The sequence below is a fragment of the Aulonocara sp. 'chitande type north' Nkhata Bay genome, linkage group LG14 (assembly GCF_057382095.1).
Source record: "Aulonocara sp. 'chitande type north' Nkhata Bay isolate Kocher_YH1m ecotype deep benthic linkage group LG14, A_spYH_male_GT1.1, whole genome shotgun sequence".
NCBI classification, from domain to species: Eukaryota; Metazoa; Chordata; class Actinopteri; order Cichliformes; family Cichlidae; genus Aulonocara; species Aulonocara sp. 'chitande type north' Nkhata Bay.
The window spans coordinates 20,424,274-20,447,601 of record NC_141357.1 but is presented as its reverse complement, the minus strand read 5'-3'; the positions used below and the strand labels follow the sequence as shown (position 1 = coordinate 20,447,601).

At 39.2% G+C, this 23,328-nt stretch overlaps 1 protein-coding gene across 1 annotated transcript in view; it reads left to right on the top strand.

Moving 5' to 3' along the window:
* The window catches only part of LOC147314485 (cGMP-inhibited 3',5'-cyclic phosphodiesterase 3A-like), a 68,465-nt gene extending 45,474 nt beyond the window's left edge, over positions 1 to 22,991 (top strand). The window contains exons 2-15 of the mRNA XM_086261439.1: positions 1,321 to 1,566; positions 6,574 to 6,719; positions 6,793 to 6,908; positions 7,026 to 7,269; positions 7,510 to 7,586; positions 8,273 to 8,469; positions 10,565 to 10,702; positions 10,951 to 11,062; positions 11,941 to 12,048; positions 12,661 to 12,860; positions 13,828 to 14,031; positions 14,729 to 14,890; positions 18,422 to 18,671; positions 19,400 to 22,991. Coding sequence (XP_086117565.1) covers positions 1,321 to 1,566; positions 6,574 to 6,719; positions 6,793 to 6,908; positions 7,026 to 7,269; positions 7,510 to 7,586; positions 8,273 to 8,469; positions 10,565 to 10,702; positions 10,951 to 11,062; positions 11,941 to 12,048; positions 12,661 to 12,860; positions 13,828 to 14,031; positions 14,729 to 14,890; positions 18,422 to 18,671; positions 19,400 to 19,713 — 2,514 coding nt within the window. The 3' untranslated portion in view covers positions 19,714 to 22,991. The remainder of the gene's footprint in view (positions 1 to 1,320; positions 1,567 to 6,573; positions 6,720 to 6,792; positions 6,909 to 7,025; positions 7,270 to 7,509; positions 7,587 to 8,272; positions 8,470 to 10,564; positions 10,703 to 10,950; positions 11,063 to 11,940; positions 12,049 to 12,660; positions 12,861 to 13,827; positions 14,032 to 14,728; positions 14,891 to 18,421; positions 18,672 to 19,399) is intronic.
* Positions 22,992 to 23,328: the final 337 nt, after the last annotated feature.

The window sequence follows — 23,328 nt, the reverse complement described above, 5'->3', positions numbered from 1 at the left end:
TGGACCAGGTGACCCTGAATCCTCCCTTAGTTATGCTGCAATAGACGTTGGCTGCCGGGGGATTCCCATGATGCATTGAGTTTTTCCTTTCCAGTCACCTTTCTCACTCACTATGTATTAATAGACCTCTCTGCATTGAATCATATCTGTTATTAACCTCTGTCTCTCTTCCACAGCATGTCTTTATCCTGTCTTCCTTCTCTCACCCCAACCGGTCGCAGCAGATGGCCGCCCCTCCCTGAGCCTGGTTCTGCCGGAGGTTTCTTCCTGTTAAAAGGGAGTTTTTCCTTCCCACTGTCGCCAAAGTGCTTGCTCATAGGGGGTCATATGATTGTTGGGTTTTTCTCTGTATCTATGAAGTGCCTTGAGGCGACTTTTGTTGTGATTTGGCGCTATATAAATAAAATTGAATTGAATTGAATTGAATCTTTTACACTATACAGTCTATTTCCTTAAGCCATTCACTGACAAAAAATAAGCATCTTCTTTAGGAACTAGTCTTCTTAATCTTTTGATCTTTTAATTGTTGCCTTGCATCGTTTAATTATGGCATTAATCAAAAAAGCTATTTATTTTAACTTTTCACTTAATTAAGCACAGCAAGATTGGTGAATTCTCTCAAATGTCAGTTCTTTATCTTTCTCAAGGCTCACTTTATTGCAGACACTGCATTTTGCATGCAGAGAATATGTACATGTAGAAACTGCCTTGTGTGTGTGTGTGTGTGTGTGTGTGTGTGTGTGTGTGTGTGTGTGTGTGTGTGGGGTGACATGTTTGGTTGTGTGATGGAAACTGGTATAAACTAAAGAGAAGCTGATTAACCGATGTTGACATTAATGGTGGAATCCATGACTGAAACAACACGTGGCCTACCTCTGACACAGATGAGCCTTTGGGGTTTATCAATCAGTATGTTGAATCAATAATAGCTAAATATAGAACAAAAGGTGGAGGGGTAGGAGGAGTGGGGCTTGTTAGTCAGTTTTCAGGATTTTGACCACTCTCATTACTTATTATTAACCTGCTGTAACCATATAGTACAATCGTAGGCTAAAGGCAATTGTTTCATCTTATTTATTTGCTTTATTTTATTTATGCTTTATGCTCAAAACACACACACATATACACACAGACAATGGTTGCGCTGCTGTGCAACCACAGTATACAGACAAACATTTTTCCATTCTCTTTTAGATAAAAAAACTTTAGTATGCATCAGTGTGTAAAGACTTTTTAAATCCACAACATGACTGTATTACACAAGAAAAAATGAACAATGGATTATTAATTATTCACCTTTTCTCTCATTTTGTCTTCTAGTCATCGGGCACCAGTGTGGTGGTGGACATCGCAGTGATGGGTGAGGCTCATGGTTTGATCTCAGACCTGCTGGCAGACCCATCATTGCCCCCTAACACCTGCAGCTCTCTGAAGGCTGTCAGCAATCTCCTCAGCACCCAGATCAACCTCCAGCCACTCCACCGACCTCGCACCCCTGCAGACACCCACACCTGCTCTGACTCTGAAGATGGGCCAGAAAAAACAGAGAGACTCGCTATTCCAAAGGTTATTGCTTGTCTTTCTAGAAAAGTTGAGTTTGTGTAGTTCTGGCTGTTTTGTGGAATTTTACTTACAGCTAAAAACAAAGTTTTGTCTGGTCTTCCAAAAGGAGAAGAAGAATCACTACTATTCAGTGTAAGATTTACAGTTATTGTAGATACATATGTTTAACTGTTTAGTGTGCTAGGCAAAGCAGATAAACGTGAATAGAAAAGTCAGTGCCAGTGCAAATTGTAGACACAGTTCTAAACCATAAATGTTAAAAGTAGGCTCAGTGGCTCACACAGTTTTTAGGTTACTGTTTTGAACACTTGTGTTTGTCCTGTTGCCGTCTTGTTTTTCTGCTTTTTATTTTAACTGGTTGTGACAATGCTTGGATAAAATATAAAAATATGTATTCCCCAAAGGTTGGTAAAAACTTCCTTTTTTACTTTAGTCGCATATTTATATTTTTTACAGATTTGTCTACAAACACTGCTCTCCAAGCTGTGAAACGTGCAAGCTAGAAATGGAGACATGTTTTTGAAACAGGCTGCAGAGCTGAGCTATAACTGTTTACTTTGAAGGCAAAGCTTGTTCATTTCTAATTTGCGTCACATATTTTCAAGTTTTGCATACCACTTGGTTAGTAATTTGCAGGTTTTTGTAGACAAACATGAATAATGACAGGCAACCATGGCAACCTGCTAGCAACAAAACCAATCAGGGAGCAGTTTGTGGTGCAGCACCTTATTGCAACTAGTTTTACCAAGCAACAGCCAGAAAACTTTGGGAAACACATTTTTCCATAGGAACCAGTGCTGAACCAATAGTCAGCTCAATGTGTGAATAATCTCACACGAGAAACCTCAGTTAGCTAATGCTAGCTAAGTAGCATGCATAGATAAAAGTGTGGGGTTTTCTTTCTTTTTTTTCCTTTTTTATCTTTGTTGTGATCGTAGTTTTGGGTAGAACGGGACTAAAACAAAAGTAATGACAGAAAAAATTAACAGCCTCCAGCTTTGGGTGTGTGTTTTAGTACAACCAAATGCTAAACTATGGCGTTATTTTTGTGCCACTATTCTGAGCACACGTAAAAAAAAAAAAAAATGGAGCGCATGTAAAAACATTTTGCAGGTGCATGTGTTGCATTTTGAGGAGAAATTTATTTTGAGCAAAGAAAAGCTAAATTTGAGTGAACAAAATTAATTGCTGCGTGCAAAAAATGTATTTTAGTGTTTGCTATTATCCATACACACACACAATAGCAGCCCCTCTCGCTCAGTTTTTGCATTTGCGCTCGCTCGCAATGTGTTGCTTGCGCTCTCAACATTTCTTCCCGTGCGCGTTCAACTGTTTCTGTACACAGTTATATTTGTGCCACAAAACCAGCCAGTCACAGACTTGGATGCAAAAAAAAAATCGGATTGGTCTCAGACTGAAGAAGTCACTTCAGTCACAAAAGTCACTTGGATAAACTTTTGGAGATTTACTTTCCTGGATGATTAAGAATGCATCAAGACATATATATGTATGATTTGTATCACCTTCATGTTTCCCTCTCACCACATATCCAAACCAATATCATGACCAGCAGCTTTTACAGCTGTGACTCCAGCAAACATCAGCTGATACTAGAAAGTAATTAAATAAATTCTAACAACAGCTGATCAAGCTTGAACGTGCTGATGTTGTTTAGCGCAAAATCCGCTGGTTTCCTCTTTCTGTCGCAAAGTGGGCGATAAACAAACAAGAGAGACAGGACTTGTGGCAGAAAAGCCGATCAGCTGATCATTGATCAGTTTCATGATTGAAGTAGCAACAGGAGAGGGAGGGGAGAGGATGAGAGAAGAACAGGCAGGTGTGCAGCAAAACACAGAATAACTCCAGCTTTGTGTCTTTTTTTCATTCTAGCTGAATTGGTTAATCCAACCTTTCGTTGTTTATACCGTTACAAAAACAAGCAAACATAAAAATGAAAAGTCACCATCGGTCCACCGGGCAAATGTATGCCCAATGGCCAGTCCAGCTATGCGGTCAGCTGGTGGGTAACAGGCATCTCCGAAAACGTTTAGAGCACTTCTGCAAATATGCGATGTCTTGATAATTCGAGCAGATATTTGAAGTTTACACAGCACCATTCTTGCATGAAAATATCTTTAAAGTTTATTTGTGACCCAGAAAGAGTAATATTTCAAACTCCGCCACTCTGTGTTCCTCCGCCACTGCCTCGTTTGAGGTTTGGACGAAATGGATTCTGGGATACTGCATTTCGTCATTTTGAACTGATTGGAGACCAAAACAGCCAATCAGGGTTTTTTGCATCCAAGTCTGTGATTGGCTGGTTTTGTGGTACAACTATAACGGTGTACAGAAAGAGCTGAACGCACACGGGAAGAAATGTTGAGAGCGCAAGCAACACATTGCGAGCAAGCGCAAATGCAAAAACTGAGCGAGAGGGGCTGCTGTTTGTGTGTGTGTGTGTGTGTGTGTGTGTGTGTGTGTGTGTGTGCATGGATAATAGCAAACACTGAAATACATTTTTTGCACACAGCGATTACCTTTGTTCACTCAAATTGATCTTTTCTTCGCTCAAAATAAATTTCTCCTCAAAATGCAACACATGCACCTGCAAAATGTTTTTACGTGCGCTCAAATTTTTTTACGTGCGCTCAATTTTTTTTTACGTGTGCTCAGAATAGTGGCACAAAAATAACGCCATACTAAACAAGTAAAGGACGATCTAACAAGGAAAGATACATGCCCAGCATTATATCAATCACAAGACAGCCTCCCCCTATCTAAAAAATGTCTTTATTATCTATATTGTGAATATTCACAAAACTAACACTGAAACATGTGACTGATATCATAAACCTATCCAGAAAATGAGTAGTAAGGGCATGAGGAATAGCTCAAGTTAGAAAGAGAGTATTTTTTTCATATAAATCTTTTTACAAGAGGACTCATCTGCTGTCTGTTAGAAATAATGTAGGTTCAAGGCACTTTGCATTGGCTTTACTGTTCAGATTCGTAGACAGATTCATCCTTTATGTATTCTTTGTTTGTTTTAATTTCAGGGTTTAGAACCCCACTCAAAGTTTATGCAGAAAGATGAAGAAGTAAAAGGTTTTCATTGCTATATACTAGTGATGCTATTGATTGTACCTAAGCAGTGATGATCAGCAGATCACCCTAACCTCAAAGGTTCATGGTTGCCCATGAATAACCAATGAATAGAGGGACATACAAAAAATGAAAACTGGCATTACTATAGTTATGCCAGACTTATTATACTCCCCTCTATTATATTGAGTGAGTAAAGTAAAAAGTATTAATAATGTGCTCATAAAAACACAAAAATATTTAATTATATTTAAGCTATGTTTTTTTAGTTGTATTGTTGTACACACACACACACACACACACACACACACACACACACACACACACACACACACACACACACAGGTATTTACCAGGTATGTCTCTTTTGGCACATATCAGCGATCTTTTCCATTTCCTCCCTCACTGCTAGCCTGGTGGGGGCCTCTAAGATAACTAACAATGACGCAAATTCTTCCAGGGGGCTTTTTAATGTTTTACAAGGCCAGAGCTTCAAAATGTATGAAGGCACTTAACGTGAGCAAGGAAACTAAATAAAGTGTGTGATGCAATGCAGGACGGCCTACCAGGAAAGTGACTAGCAGCTTTAACAATGCCTGAGTGCACTCAAATGCCTGAGCCATGTAGTGGAACTCAATGAGATGCTGCCTCATTTTGGCTCACTGGGGATTTGTGAGACTGCATGTGGCAGTGGGTAATGTAGGTGATTCAACTCACTTGCACTGGCCTGTTGTATGGCTCTGAACTAAGGACAGAAATAGCAGTTACATAAAGGTAATCAGTACTATTGGTGACTGAGCTACAACTAAGCTTTGACCTTGCACAGCGAGACAGCAAAACCCTGTTTTTTTTCTTAATTTGTAGGTTTTGCTTGTAGTTCTTATTGAAAGTGTATCATTTGGCTGTTTATGTTATCAAGCTGCTACTGTTCAGGATATTTTTCTAATATTTAGCAACTTCCAGCTTCTGAACTAGCTTGTGTTAAACAAATTTTCTCTTTATATTACTCCTAGCAAACTTTGAAAATGGCTACATTTTTACAAAGTTACTATACGATTTTATAAGATTGGCTCATAACTTATTTTTTATGCAGTGAAACCAATTTTCAAGTTTTTTTGTCACTTTTTCAAGCTACATTATTGTTGCATGAAGATGTTTCAGATATGCCCTTTAAAGTGGAATACCCCATAGTAATAATAAAATTTACAATAGAAAAAGCGCCAACAGCCATTCTCTCTCAGCCCACCCTTTTCTCTTTTACTCGCCTCCTCAGTCATTCGTTCACACTCTGCTTGAGATCTTTGAATAGATTAAGTGCCACAGAGCAGAGTGAGCATGTGTGTATGTGAGGTTATCTGCTTGAGTGGATGCAAGTTTATTTTAGAAGAACATCAAATGTGATCCTCTGCTGCCCTCTATATTCTGCTGTAAATGTGTTTGTGTGCTCCCTTCAGAAAAATATGAGCTCATTAACTGCGTTCAGCTCATGGATTTACAGAGAAATGTCTAACACTGGGTTGATTAACACCATGGGGACGTGGTGCATGTCTCCCTTCTACTCTCTTTCACAACTGTCAAGTGTGCTCAGTGTGACCCTGCTTTCATCTGTATCTGTGGCCTCCACCTACAAAGCCGTTCCCTTTTTTGGGGTTGCCTCTCCGGTGCACCGTTGTCACTTTCATTTGCACCAAAGTGGGTGAAATTGATTCACAGTGGTTTATGCTTCCTAACTGAACGCAGTGATATCTCTGAAGTTTGACTGATTTTGACCACTGTGACGAAGAAGCATTCTCTTCATCATTTTTAAGCTGCGTTTTATTTAAAAAATCCCTTTACTTTTTAGAATTTCATAATGTTGCCTTAGCTACTTACCATTAGGTAACATCTACATGTTCATCTGTATTTCAGCGTCTCAGGCGGAGTCTTCCCCCAGGATTACTTAGGAGAATTTCATCAACTTGGACCACAACCACATCAGCTACAGGGCTGCCTACCATCGAGCCAGGCCCTGTACGCAGAGACCGCTCAGCCAGCAACAAACACACTACAGAAAGGTAACACGTCTTACTCAGAAGGTTTAACATTACTGTCATTTCTTTATCTGACTTTTCTCCTCCAATAAACCAGTGATTTTTGGAACAACTCAGTGATGATGACCATCTCAAAGAGTCGCTCCATGTCTGCCTCCTGTGCTGCCTCTGTCACATCCAACCACCTGTACAGCAAACCACTGGGAAGACCAGGTGTGTGTCTGTGAATCTATTTTACTGCAGAGTGTAGAACATTTCAGTTATTTTGGGTAAAAACAAAACAAACAAACAAAAAAAGCGAGTATTGATTTACAATGCAATCTTTTTCAGGTTTCCCTCCCTCCAACATATCACCTCTGGGCTCTCCTTGCTCATCTCCTCCTGTCCAGGGCACTCCTGCCTCCAGCCCTACGATAAAAATATGTTCAGTGCAGCTTCCTGAGCCGGCTGGGCCACTAACAGAGCTAGTACCTGGCTCTGTGGCCCCCAAAAGCCACCACAGAACCTTAACTCACAGCCAGAGCGCTCCGAGCTCCACCACCACTCACTGGCGGCCTCCATCACTCTGCGGCAGGTAATTTACACGCTATCACATACTAAATCAGTTATTTACTTACAATATATAGAGCGATTCTGACCGCAGAAAATTTGATTGTACAATTTATGTGTCATCTGCGTGTGAGTGGGGGAAATTAGTCACGTCATTAGTTTGCTCTGAGAATAAAGCAACATCCAAATTACCAGATGAGAGAGATCAATTAGGATGGACCGGTGTGTATACTCTGAATGCTTGTGTCTCTCTGCTCTCCGTTAGCTGTGGCAGGCCGTACAACAATCGACTAAACAACGGGGTAGAGTCTGAAGACAAAGGAGACAGAATACCCCACCCAGGTAATCAAGTAAAAAAATACATATTTTTCTGTTTATTCCAGATACAAATTAGAGCACAACTGATATTTCAGCAGATATCAGTTGTTTGTCAATCTACTGGTGTCGGTATTTACAGCAGCCAATAAATGTAAATTGAAAAAGTAAAGAAGAAACAACAGAAACACCCTTCAGTTATATACAGTTGCATAGTTTACGACATTCAAGCAGAATGTAAACAAGAAATCCACCACTCGTTATGGCAATAAAAGAGTTTGTTTTTGACACAAATTTTAGTAAGGATTCATAAATTTGTTTGTTTCATGTGTCTGAAACAAAAACATATCGGCTTACATATCGAGGTCTTTTAAGGTCTCGACCTTAAAATAATCTTATATAAGGCAGGATCTAAATCAAGGGCGCTTCACCTAGGACAGCTGAAGTTTTGGACATTTGGATTTTGATTATGTTTTCATGGAGTCATTATAAAAAAAAGGTCTTATAGTTAACATTAACATAGGATTAACTCCAGTTTTTAGTTAAACAGAAACATCTTTGTGTTCTAGTGATAATGTATTCTCAACAGAAGAAACACGTCTGTGTTCACTTCTAATGTGTTTAGTCCTTTTTAATGTGTCAAATCCAATGTGGCCATAAGTACTAGTGTGATTATTAAAGCTACCTTTCTAAATCGTGTCATGTTTTTCCAGATGAACGCGCAGTAGCGTCATCAGACTATGATAGCACGTACGACAGCACCTATGAGACCAACCACAGTGACAGCAGCGACTTTGCACAGAATGAAGAGGAAGCAGAGGGAGGCAAGAAGCCTCCTGAAGCAAGGGAAGGTTGCAGGGAGTATCCGAATGACGGCATTGTTCTTCACCCTGTCCTGCTCTCTTCAGAGGTAGACAATCAGACCTCACTTAATGTCCTTCCCCCAAAATAATTTCATTAAGAAGGAATAATTGAATCGACAATAAGAGCAGCACTACATCATTTGCGAATTATGTGAAACCATCTTATGATGTCATGAGCTAGCTATCCTCTATTAAGCAGCAACTATCTTTGAAAGTTACTTTAAAAAAGCTGGTTTTGCTTTAACAATATAAGTCAATGAGGCATAACATTACGGTCACCTGTCTAATATTGTGTTGTTCCACCTTTTGCTAGCAAAACAGGCCTGACCGAAGGTGTGCTGTGGTATCTGGCAACAAGATGTTAGCAGCAGATTCTTTAAGTCCTGTAAGTTGCCAGGTGGGGCCTCGCAACATCCTACAAATGTTCGACTGGATTGAAATCTGGGGAATTTGGAGGCCAAGTCAACACTTCAAACTTGTTGTGCTCCTCAAACCATTAATGAACCATTTTTGTTTTGTGGAATGATGCATTATCCTGCTGAAATAGGCCAGAGCCATCAGGGAATACCGTTTCCATGAAATGGTGTACATGGTCTGCAGCAGTGCTTAAGTAGGGAACATGGATTTCAGTATCCTGGTGCCAGGTGTTCCAAAGTAAGCAACAGGCATTGATTTACAAAGAAAACATGACTCATCAGACCTTCTTCCATTGCTCTGTGGTCCAGTTTTGATGTTGTTGGAACTTTCAGCAGTGGACACTCTGACTGGTCTACAGCGATGCAGCCCATACGCAACAAATTGCAGTGAAATGTGTATTTCGAAGCCCTGCGACAGACTGGCGACCTGTCCAGGGTGTACCCCGCCTTTCGCCCTATGACAGCTGGGATAGGCTCCAGCGCCCCCCGCGACCCTGAAAAGGATAAGCGGAAGCGAATGGATGGATGGATGTGTATTTCGAAACCAACATCAGCATTTTGAGTTACAGCAGCTCATCTGTTGGATCAGACCACACTGGCCAGCTTTCACTCCCCACATGCATCAATGAACATTGCCCGCCGATGACCCTGTGGCTTGTTCACAGCTGTTGCTTCCTTGTATCACTTTTAATAGATACTGACCACTGCAGACTGGGAGCACCCCACAAGTGTCATAGGTAGGACCCAAACGTGGGCCTCACGGAGCACAACGTGAAAACTCAAAAACAGGTTTATTGCTTTGAAAACTTAACCAAAACATGAGGCAGGAACAAACCATCTAAACTGGGAAAAACATGAGCAGGAAGAAACACACTTATCTGACTGATGTGATGGGGGAAGCAAAACTGAACATCATACACACGAGAATGAAAAGAACTAAATAAAACAGGAAGTAAAAACACTGAGACCACAACTAAGACATGTGAACTTGACACAGCGATTGGAGAATAAACACACAGAGACATGACTGACTGGGGGGATGAAGAAAGGGAACAAAAACATGATAACTAAACACTGACTTACCCAATAAGGAACACAGACTGGAAACAAAGAGAAACTAACATAATCAAACAAGAAACTATGAACCACAAATAGACATAATGAAACTCAGAGGCACTAGGAAAAAATGAATAAATAGAAGACTATGAAGCTCCAAACCAAAACTCATCTTAACCAGAACGAACCAAAAACCCTATAGAACAGTGAGAACTATAATACAAAGATAACGAAAAACAATGAGAAAAAAGACAAAAGTGTGGGTCGACGAACCAAGGATCATGACATCAAGAGCTGCAGTTTTGGAGATGCCCTGACCCGGTCTTGTAGCCAACACAAGTTCGCCTTTGTCCAACTTGCACTAATCCTTATGCTTTCCCATTTTTCCTGCTTCTTATGTAAAAGGCTCACATGGCCCCTAATATATCCCACCCACTAGGAGGTGCCACGACGAAGAGATAATCAGTGTTATTCTCTTCACCTGTCAGTGGTCATAATGTTATGCCCGATTACTGTATGTCTACAGAGTGCATTAAGTAAACCAATATTCCTACTGTTGTGTCACTGTGATGACTGAAATTTTTAAGTCCTAAAGGTTATTTTACCTTACGTCCAAATATTTCTTTCACCACCCTGAACTTATCTTTGTTCACTTACCTTTGCCTGACAGGACAAGCCAAACTTGGCCCCAGAGACTCTGTTAATGCCAGGGCTGGAGCCTCTAATGAGTCAGCTTAACAACTGGAACTTTCCCATTTTTAGTCTTGTGGAGAAGACTCACGGCAAGACGGGCTGCATCCTCAGCCAGGTAAATACTTTGTTAGTGAGGAAATGTTGCAACTTTAATGAAAACAAATGGTCATTAATTCAATAAACAGGAACTCATATTGTTGAGATTACATTTGCAGTAGACTTATGTAATTAGCAGCTTAACTGGATAAAGATGTTAGCTTGTTAATGCAGGTGGTGGAAAAATGAATTGATTTCTAATATGCATGATTTGATATCCAGGTGATTCACTGTAGTGTGTGTTTTCCTCATGGTGGCATCTCCCAGGTTTCTTATAGGCTGTTTGAGGACACAGGTCTGTTTGAGACCTTCAGGATTCCTGTGCGAGAGTTCATGAACTACTTCCATTCTTTGGAAAATGGATACAGGGACATCCCTTGTAAGTAGAAGGATCACATATTTAAGAAAAAAACAAAAAATGATCCATCATTACCTTTTGCTGCCACAAGGTGGATGTGTTGCTCATGAAATAAACTTTTAATAGCGTGTCTATTTTTCCTGCCTGCTGTTTACTGTGCAAATATATACTGAAAATGTGATGACACGAGCTTGAATTTATAGTGTGACAGATTAGATTATTTGAAGGAATATATTGTAAAATAGCTCCTAATCAAATACAAATAGATTTTAGCCTTTCTCTCAAAGCCTCCACAGGGTACATCAAGAGGGAATATTTTTACATGTTTGGGAATACTATGGATAAAGCCTACTTAGAGGCATCAATATCCATCTCATACATATGTGACGTTAATCAAACTATATCAGTCTTGTTGTCTATTTGTGACCCAGATTTTAAGCCATTGTTTGAATTGGCAGATTTACTCATAGCACTTCATTCATTATGCGAAAGACTGTGACCCAACATGTTTACAAGTTGTGTTCTTATTAAAAAACCTTCCAGTGAAACTTAATTAATCAAATCAATCAATTAATAAGTGTTTATTTTATATGGATTTTTATGTTACATCTCCATGTCTTCCATGGATTGTAACATTGTTTTTCTGTAAAAACGAGAGAAGTCGCTTCATCAGCCATGCACTGATGCAGTAGTAATCCATAGTATACAGTATACTTATATGTATACCAACTTTACATATTATATCGCCAATATATTTTAAAAGGACACTGCTTGCATTGAGGCCCAATGAGGTGACTACCGTGATTGAGGGTATTTAAAACTAGTCAAGCTGGGACTTTTCCACTACGCTCTTACCACCCACACTGTTGTGAATCAGCACTTCATTTTACTCTCCTCAGATCACAACCGGATCCATGCTACAGACGTGCTGCATGCTGTCTGGTACCTCACCACTCAGCCTGTGCCAGGACTGCCCACCCTGCTGACTGAGAACGGAGTACACACTGGTGCGCTGTCTCCTACGCATACATTAATCTTCCTGATATTTCATGCAAAAAAAAAAATCATAATTTTAATTCCCGTCTGCCAGACTCTAGCAAGCCTGTTTCCACGTTGGTGTAAATCTTAAAGCTTAAGACACTCATAACTGTACCTAGACTGTACAGGACAGATATTCAGTCAGAGGATCAAAGTGCATAGATTGAAAATTAAGCTGACAATTTTGTTATTTATGCATTAATAACTTCTGTCACGAGGGACCAAGCTGAATAATTAGGACATACATTTAGTCGTTCTCATGGGTCCTGAACCAGAGCTAATGCTCACAACTTAACTAGATGTCGTCCTCAATTTTTATTCATGCTTGTTTACAAGTTTTGGACGGCATCACAAGTGCAGTGTGATAGCAAAATTACCCAGATATTCCCATATTTATTTTTATTGAAAGTAATTTTTTTAAATTATTTTTTCCTCCTGTTTGGTCAATGGCAAGATACTAAAAGTTAGTGATAATGCTGGCATGTCCTGCAGAATGAAGTAGACTTGCAGGCAACATTTGAGAGGAGCGATCAGAGGTCAGAGTCACTGATAGTTTGCCTGTGTTGTCTCTTTGGATGTAGACTCACAGAACGGCATTACACCTGGTGCCACAGGATTCCTGGTGTCCAAAATGAACCCTGTGCTGCAGGAAGGCTATGGCTGCCTGGCTGGTCTTATCCCTGCCCTGGAGCTCATGGCCCTTTATGTAGCTGCTGCCATGCATGACTATGACCACCCTGGAAGAACCAATGCCTTTCTAGTAGCTACCAGTGCACCACAGGTAAATAAATACAGGAAAATGTTTGTGACCTGGAAGGCTTGAGGGAGGAGCCGTAGTGATGGCTGGATAGTGATCAATAAGACTGACGGATGGGAAAGTTCATTTACTGGGAAGCTAAAACTGGGAATGGAGTAGTGAAATGTCATCAATAAGGTCGCCCTGAGCGTTGTCCACATCAAGTTGTTGTGTGGATATTCATTAACCAAGTCCCTTCAGCAACTATACTGATCTTAGAATACTAACTGACTGAATTATTAGTTATGTGATAGTAATTAATGTTTTAAGGTAGATAAGCTCACAAAACTGAATGTCAGTAAGACGTCTTTTCATTAAGTTTATGTTTATGAAATGCTCCAGAGAGATGATAGGCAGCATATTACCAGTATTTGTTTATTATGAGCAGTGTAAACCTTTATAACGGTTCAGATGTAATTATGATGAGATAAGGAGTAATGTAAGCTGTCACATTAACTGCGCTTTGAGCTAAAATCTGCTTGTTTTGCTTATAATTAATATGAATGAAGCCGCTTATCCTGTTATCAAATGTTGTTACAAGAGCGTAAATGGTGTGAATATAAACGTACATAATGCTCAGACATGAGTACTGTTGTTAAAGAGCTTTAAATGAACCAAATACAAACATCAACATACAGCCAAAAGCAGATTAAGTTGTTAGTCTAAGCAGTTTACAGTTGAGACTGAGGCAATGCAGATGCTGCAGGTTTTAGGCAACATTATGGTAAAAAAGAAAGCCAGAATTAGCATCAACAAAAAAACGGATTCTTGTCAAAGTTTTGATTCATGTATGAGTTATTTTTATTTTTAGATTTTGGTGTACCAAATCCTACCTTAAAACCTAACATGTAATATTAAACATGGTTTAGTAAGCGACTCATTACTAAACTGGGAAGATTCATTCATTGACAGATATGAAATATTAATTTAAGTTTCTCCTTCTCCATTTTAGGCTCTTCTTTACAACGACAGGTCAGTCTTGGAAAACCATCACGCAGCTGCAGCTTGGAACCTCTTTATGTCTCGATCTGAGTATAACTTCCTGGTTAACCTTGAACACGTCGAGTTCAAGCGCTTCCGCTTCCTAGTCATTGAAGCTATCCTGGCCACTGACCTCAAAAAGCACTTTGACTTCCTCGCAGAGTTTAATGCCAAGGTAAATCAAATAAGCTACATAAACAGTATAAAACATGACCATCCATCATTCGTCTGTAATTACAATGCTGTTACTGACTCGACTTGATATTTGAATGCAAACTATGATGTGATATTTAGAATCCCCATTTAACAGTTCAAATTTCTAAATGTTGCCAATACAAACAAGACGCAGAATTTAAAGCACAGTTTTAACGATAAACATTTTAACGAGACTTTTTATGAAACTTTGACCTTATCTGACCTTGAAGAAGAGCTCAGAGGTCAAACGTGACACATTGTAAATCCTTAAATGGTACTTTCTATATATTGACAATACACGTTTTCCACCAACAACTTATTAAATTTTACCTTGAAGACCTTTATAATCCAAATTCTAATGGATTGTTAACGTCACAATAATCTACACGCCTACAAAGTTTTATTAGAAATCATTCAAAAATTTTGAGCTATCATGTATATGGACAGAAAGAGTGATACACACATGCAAACACTACCAAAATCATAACCTCCTTGAAAGAGATAATAAACATTTACTGCAGGCTCTTTTCATTTTTTTTCTGTAAAGGTCTCTTTCTGAAGTAACAGAGAATGTCTTTTTTTCACATTGTCTTAAATGCAAGGTCTATAAACCTTTCTACAACTAATCTATAAGCTCTGTTTTTGTTTTTGACAAAAACATCTTTCTAATTCCTTAGGTAGGGGATGAAGGAGTGTCTTGTATTGATTGGACCAATGAGAATGATCGATTGCTAGTGTGCCAGATGTGCATCAAGCTCGCTGATGTCAACGGGCCACTGAAGTGTAAGGAGCTGCACCTACAATGGACAGAGGGGATCGTCAATGAGTTCTATGAACAGGTATGTTCATGAAAATGTCTCCAATATATTCAGAGCGCAGTTTTGTTAAGTGTTCCCTTAAAAATAACTGCTTTCTAAATGTTCAGCATTTCACATAAAACTAACAAAACACAAAAAAACACAAGAATTATTTCAAAAAGAATTATACCAAAATATTCTTTCTTTAACTCTACACTTGCCCAAATCTTTAAATTTAAACAAAAAAAAACAACTTAATAAAATCAACCATTTATTACTTATATATCAGTAATGGTTTAACACAATAAAACTCTACCTAAAATCCAGTGTGATCAGACTGGATATTTTGCTAAAGCCTAACTTGTGTGCCAAAGTACAAGCAATTGCCAGATGCCAAAAACCAAATAGTTATACAAAAAACTTTGAAATACAGGAAGTGCTGTGATGCACAGGAGCGCCTCTAGTAGTGTTTTCACTGTCATCATTTGTAAATAAACCAAAGTCCTGTTAGGAGTGGCTGTTGCAGAACGTTTATTAGATCATTAATGAGAGATATGAGGTCATTTTTTTGTAATAGATTACTAACATAGTTTATGTATGATAAATATCTCAGTATTATTTCCATATTTCAGTCACATGAAAAATTATAAAGCTATGACAAGTTAAAACTATTTTACATTCAGGGATTAGGAGTTATTAATTGTAATTCAAGCTAACTTTCTGTACAAAAACAATACTTATTGTGTTTGATGTCACTGTTTTACTAACGAATCCTGTCAATATCAACCAATATCTTGTGAGAGTTAACCAAAAATGTTCTCATCTACAGCCTTATCAGTGATAAACACAATGTGATTTTCAGTGAAGGAAAATCCAAACACAGAACATTCACAGGAGTCAGTCAACATGACAAATAAATCCAGTGGGCAAAAAAGAGTGTAAAAAAAAAAATCTAAAAACAGAGGTCAGAGTTCACACAGAAGAAAACAAGGCAAGACAGAAAACACAACAAACACTAAGAATTCCCGGAAACCTTCCAGATTCCTAATTTCTTTCTAAGTACATTCTTCATTCCTTTCTTTGAATCCTCTTAACGTCTTAGCCCTTCTGCCAGACATGTGAGTAGAGGAGGCGAGTAAGAGACACGGGGAGTCAGTCAAGGAAACAGGCATTTAACTAAATGAGACATCCTGGCTTTGGAGTCGGATTTTTAAAACAATGTCAAGTAAATATGATGTTTGGCATGGCGGCATCCTAAATTGTTTTGGTGCAGACCGACTACTGCTGTGTTTCATTATTTCAGATGTCATTCAAGCATAACAGTGTGCTTCACAACTTTATTATTGAGGCCATCTTTCAAATAAATTGACATTGTGTCAAGATATCATACCTTTTTCTTTTATCAAACAAATACACAAGTAGTGAACTGAACAGTTCCTAAAATAACTTATTTGTAGATCCCTCCTCCCAATGTGGTTTGTGTATTTCAGCAGTTTAGCACAGAGGTAACAACACTTCCACACAAAGGATACACCTGTTGATCCTTCGTTACATCTGCTCTGGCAAGCTTTCTGTCTCCTCAATCCTCTGTCCTTCAAATTCATTTTAGGAACTGAGACAGTCATGTAATGAGATTGCTGTCCAGGTCACAGGCAGGGGGACGGAAAAGACGAGAAAAGAGGAAAAGTCTCTTGACTACACAAAGTAGCAAGACAATGAGGCAGGGAATAAAGGAAACTGGGAGAGTGACATTACAGAGGTGACAGGAAATTGGAAATTAAAGCTAAGAAACAGACACAATGAACTAAACCTTTAAAAACTTCCAGTATGCATGAAAGGCATTTCATTTCTTGCCCCTAGAACATTTCTCTAAGGTATAAATGTGTAGCCACATGTTCCCTCTGACAATAACTGAATATTGAAAACATTTACCTATTAGCTCATGTATTTATTACAGCCGCTGTAGATGGATGCCTGGCAACAAATCCTGCTATAAACTCACAAGACCATAAAGATAACAAGCAAGGATTTTGTAGACAGCATAGCACTAATTTGAAAACTTTATTTATTTCTCAGCGGTACCCACAATATAAATTCCTCTCAAATCAGGTCTTTATGTTAGACATACAGGCTGGGACAGAAGCTTGTTATCACAAGGTTGCTTTGACAGCCACCAAACTTAGCATCAGAATGTGTATTATCTATTTAATCCTTTTTAATGAAGGGAAAACTCAGAGAAAGGATATCAAACCAGTGTTCAGCAGCGAGAAACCTCTAATCTGAACATTGCTGATTCCCGAGGAAAGCGACATGCCTCTCATGTCTGCTGCTTAGCATTCTGGTGTTCCTCTGGAAGCTTTGGCTCAGTTGTCTTAAAAAACTTTATGGATTATGTAAGTCCTTTGAGTGACAGCATCCCGGGGGGATGGGGGTTGGGGGTGAGAGACAGGGTGGCGAGGGACAGAGCGTATGCGCATGCTTTGCTTTCATAGAGGCGCATGACCTAAATGTGCCATCCTTTGACAGCACTCATTCACAGTCGCACTGAGGAAGATCACAAGTGGAACGAGGCTCTCTGTGACATCAGAGTCAGCGCAGATATAAACGCACACACACACACACAAACATGCGTGAATTTTCATCATGCACTGCAATGCACCAATTTAATATTCTACACTTTAAAAATACTCACTTAAAACAAAGTTTCTCTGTTTGATTGTGCCGTGTCTATAAATACACACACACACACACTTTTCACACACAACCACTAGTGCAGTGCACTGACGCCATCCAGGTTTCTGGTTTCCATAGCAATTGGAGCTCTTGGCCCTCTGTCCTCCCGGTGAATAGCTTTGAAAGCTCTAACATCATATAACAAACATAAAAGCACAGTACAGGACTGTCACGATGTATTAAAATACAATACAAGCTGTGTGGTCGTGGGTAATCCAACACAAACCACACGATTTGGGGCAGATATGACTCCGCTTTGGTTTTCTTTATGTGGCCTCCATTTACAGTATACGACTGTTACATAGATAAATACTTAAACAAATCATAATTACAGTTTATCTGATGCGGAGTCGTGCACCCAATCTATACATACACAGCAAAGATAATTAGATTTGTGTCTGCATTTACTGGTGGTGACCATGTGGTTACAAATATAAAGATCACAGTCACCATTACTCTGGAAAATTTCTGCAGGCAGCCTCATTTGGATGACTGATACATACAGATCGGCCATAGTTTGAACTGATGTTTTTCTATTTGTAGTCTTCTTGACCTACTTTCAAGAGACTGTGCCCAGAGGCAGCATATCTGGAAGTTTCTGTGCTTGCCACTTGAGTTATACAGAAGACTAGATGCATAGCTGTGTTTACCTTTGAGTGATATCGTGTTTAATTCATATATTGATTTATTTTAATACAGAAATTAGTTTATGCTGTGTAAAAGCCCTTATTCTCTGCCATCTTTAAAAATGTACAGCTCTTGAAGGAGAGAGTGCAAGACACATCATTTATATTTAATAATTCCTGTTATTCTTACGTTTTCATATTTGTACTCTGCCAGGGCGATGAAGAATCATCCCTGGGCCTTCCCATCAGCCCGTTCATGGACAGGTCTGCTCCACAGTTAGCTAAACTGCAGGAATCATTCATTACTCACATCGTGGGACCACTGTGCTCCTCCTACGACTCAGCTGCTCTTATGCCGGGACACTGGGTTGATGAATCTGAGGGAGACCAGGAAGGACAAGATACAGAAGAGGAGGATGAGGATATGGCAGATGAGGATGCGTCAACAAGTTCTGACACCTCGCGTATGTCAGTCTCTTGATTATTCATGTTGTAGGGAATACCTAACGTATGTCGCTGAATCGTTCCTGTGAGTATTCACTGCATGGGAGGACATGTTCCAGGATAGACTTTCTGTCATTATTTTTGACTCATTTATCGACATTTAATGCAGCTAGTTTCTGCTGCTGTGATAGATGCAAAAAAGACACACAGTATTAATAGTTGAGAACACTATTAATTACTACACATATTCCTAATGGGATAAATAGTTATCATTTGCTTTCTTGCAACAACAAGTGCAACAGTTATCATCAGCATCTATAATTTATTATTTGAAATTCCAGTTCTTTTGATTTTCATATATATGATGCTCATTTCATCATCCCCCTGCAAGTGCAATGTTAGTTTCTCTTTTTACAGTAGTTACGTGCGTCACGCTCCCTTTATTCCTGTAAGTAAAAATAAAAAAAACAAACAAGGAAACCACAGTACTCTTAAATTTTGCTTTTAGCACAAAAATAATATATGTGTGTATATATATATATATATATGTTAATTATCTCACTGTAAAGGTGCAGACTCACTGTTTTCCTGTTTCATGCCTTTCTCGTAACGCATGTGTAAAATGAATATGATTCCTATCTTGTAGCTCTCTGCAAGAGAGCAAATGAGCATGTTTCCCGAAAATCTTCTATTTCTACTCTTTTTCAATCCCAGAATCTTCTCTAACTGTTGGTTTTCTGTCTGACAGAGCGGCAAGAAGCCAAAAAGGTGAGCAGGAGGAAAGTGTTTTGCCAGATCACACAGCATCTTTTGGAAAACCATGAAATGTGGAAAAGAGTGCTTGCTGCAGAAGCCCAGGAGGAGGCTCAGGAAGAGAATCCAAACTGCATTGGCAAGCCCACCGATCCAATAACAGCCATTCACGAGGAAGAGGAGGAGCAGGCAAGCAAAGAGGAGTTGACTGATGGCCTTAATGAAAGGGAAGAGGTGCCAGCTATAGAGGAAGAGGAGATCTTTCCACAATTGGACACTTCAGGAGAAAAAGAGGAAGAACCTGAGTGAAATGATGAACTCTGACCTCCTCTTAAACCAGGAATCTGAACGTTGTCCAAAACGTTTTTGGGTTTTTTTGTTTTTCTTTCCTAACTAAACTCTTTATATGGTAGCCAGCACATCACTTTGACACAACACTGTAGAGGATGTTTTGGGTAAAATGTGCCTAACAAAAACAGGGTTGAGGACAGGGATAAACTCGTACCCAGTGCATCTGACGAGGAGAGAGATGTGAGATGAGCAAGAAGATGAAGCGACAAATGAGGGAAAATAGAGAAAAACTCAGACTGAGTAATCAAGATGGAGTGCATTTGTTTGTTTTGCTGTTTGTTTTAGTTTGGATTTGGCACCCAGACTGCTCATCTTGCACTATGGGCCAACCACGCTGATTCACATCTTCACTCCACCAGTGAGTAATACACTGTCACCCCGCTCCCCCCCCTCCCACACACACACTCCTGTCTTTAGTTCCCATGCTATCAGCACACTTTGGAGCCACGCAGCTGCTCGAGGATGTGCACCAGGCCCCTTCTCCGTGAACACAATGGGATGAAAGCCAGCGGAAAAGCCGTGTCCACTGAGCCTCTGCCACGTGAATTTCAGGAGGAGATTGAAAAAAAGAGCCAGTGGTCATGCATTGTGTACACACACTTCACACAGACACACACAGTGCTATAGCAGAAACACACTCCATGCTCAGAACAGATAGGAAGTTTAACAAAGAACTCTGTTGCACCAAAAGCTTTATTCTCATTCAAGGAAAAACATACAAAGCAATGTTTTGTTCTTGTCAAACAATGTTAGTCAGCAATCATTTCTCCCTTTCTTTTGTTATAATTGGTTCAGCGCACCTACACGTTTCCAGTCTGCATAACTCAGGAAGGCAGAAACCCTTAGAGATCGAGAAACAAAAAAAGGACCTCTAGTGTTCTTGTCCTTTTAATTGTCACTGCTTCTGCCTTTTTTGTCACTTCAGTGCGTCCCCAGCAGAGTGTGGTTCTCTTTGTGCAACACCTAATGCACATTAATATTAATCACACTACAGCTAACTCTCAAGAAAGAAACCAGTCGGTAATATAAGGTGTTTTCATATTGCAAGCACATATAATCTGTGCCCACATTTATGGGACCTCTCAACTTGGATCAATCTTTAAGGGATTTGTTAAAGAGAAGAGATTCTGTTTCTCTCCAGTGTAACTTCTAGGCTGGTATGTAGGCCAAATGTTTCAGAAAGTGCAGTAATCCGCCATAGTGGACTAGGCCAGAGCTGAGTCACTGATCTAAATTACCCAAGAAGATTTACGTTAATAAGACATTTCAACACTGTGAGGCTTATTGCCATGCAGGAGGTGCTGTGCGCCCACAAAAAAACTATACATGGAAGCGTATGACCGGGTCCACACGCATAGGGGTATTCTTTCAAACAGGGGTTTTCTTTTGTTGTTCTAAGTAAATAAATCTGATAAAACACCCTTAAAATGTTTCTGTCCACATGAATGCAAAAGCAGTTAACGAGCCAAGAGTCAGTGATGTACATCTACAGTTGCTTAAAATTGCCTCATGTAAACAAAAGATATGATAGCGTGAACTTTGACCTCTCGAGCCAAAAAACCTTTGGAAAGAGTTTAGAAATATCAGCACCATGAAGCCTATCTGTGTTTTGGAGTGACTTTTAATGATACATAGAAAAAGCTGTTAAAATAACTTTAAAGAACTAGTTGTTTCACTTCCATAAAAAGCCAAAGAAAGTTATAGTGGAAACAGTAAGCCCCTTACATTTCTGAATCCAGCTTAATAATTAACCACATGTACACAAATATATGATATTTACTATCTATTTATTGAATGATGTAGTTTACCTACTATTTTTTGAGAGACTATTTCTCTTCACTCTTTTATTAATGTCACTGTTTGCGCTCGTCTTTGATGTCCTTGGACATTCATATTTGCTGTAATGGAAGAAAATGTGTGAAAAAAAAGAACAGCCTCGGTAATGAGGCTTATTAATGGAAGAATCCTTTCAGCTGGACTTGGAGCTGCTCATGAGAGGTCAGAGGGGTCTCAGATCTTTGTCACAGTTCAGCTGATTCTTTCTGGTGTAAGTCTTTGAAGATGAGCCAGTTCAGTTGGATTCAAAATCATGTGATGATCCACTTCTCCAATTCTCCAAACCGTATTACAGGGATATGCAGTGTAGTGTATCTGATCTGACGTCAGAAAAGCAACAGGGGCTCTTTGTGGATTCAGATCTCAAGAATTTAGGTTACTTAGTTTCTTCATGCAGTGAGTTGTAATGGACAGTTGTTTTTCTTTTATCATATTTGCAAAATAAAAAATGGATGCATTCATTTTGACAAGACTTTTTTTGGGAACCTGCCTGACACTTGAGGTAGGATCAAGGTAGAGATATCGAAGAGGCAGTACAGCATTGTTGACCTGTAGCAATGGATTTTCTGCTTCTGTGGTAAATCTCTGTAGCAGTTTGACAGATTTTATTATTTCATAACGCAACAATTTCAAATCCCTCAAAGAGTGTAAACAATTTGAAGCCACAGACGTCACGCGTGACAGGCTAGCTTTGGCTTGGCAATTCTACTTGTACCTGAAGTGATTAGACAGGGATTAGAGGAGAGCATTAACAGGGCGGAAACATTTACAATGAAAACAGCAGCGCTGAAATTAAACCTAAAAAGAAAACTGTGACAGAAATATAAAAAGCAGCATTACACTTTTCAGTAAGTGTACACTTTATGCAGTTAGATGTTAAACACTGGATCTCAGTCACTAAGAAATACATCAAACAGGCTTGTTTGCTTATTTTTACTGGCTACCTTTACTTGTTCTATTGTAACCCAATTTCTTAACTCAATTAGAGTTTTGCTAATACTCTGGTAATACTGTGTAAATCTGCAGCTGTATCCATTGCACTGTTATCAAAATGTCCATTGTGCAAAGGAGGGCTAAACAGTGCAGCATAATTCCCTTTACTGCTTATACCCTGTACTTACAAAGGAGTGCAGTACCACAGCTTCTTTTTTAATACTATGAAAAAAAAGGCCTGCACTAACTAAATCCTGGGCTTTTTGTTCATGTTTCAGTTCAAGTTGAAAGCCCCTTGGTGTTTGAAGTCTTTTTTATTTACAGTTGCTATCACTCAAACTCAAAGAGGGAAAAACTTAATTAGGTTTTCATTAATAAATTATATTTAGCAAAAACACAAATCAAAGCAGAATTACCTTCAGCATTGATGTCAATCACACAAAAGTCCCTGACTAAAAATCTTTTTTTTTTTTAAATTTGACAATTAAAAGAAAAAGGAAGAAAAAGTAAAAGCAAATCGATATGTGATTTGTTTGGTAGCAAAAACTGCAGCACTAGTCATATTTGCATATTTGTAGCATGTGCGGCAATCCGCTCTTGGCTTTACGTGTCACTTCCTGGACCAGTCGTCTTCCACTAGCCTTTCTTTGCATTGGCTTGTTCTGATAGGTTCGCTTATAGCAGGTAAAAATGACCTGTACACACCAGCTGATACACAACAGAGCAACACAACTGTAGATCAAGACATTATTTAGGTTTGCAAGCTTTTAAACTTGAGTTTTAAAAAAACATCGACCCACCTCA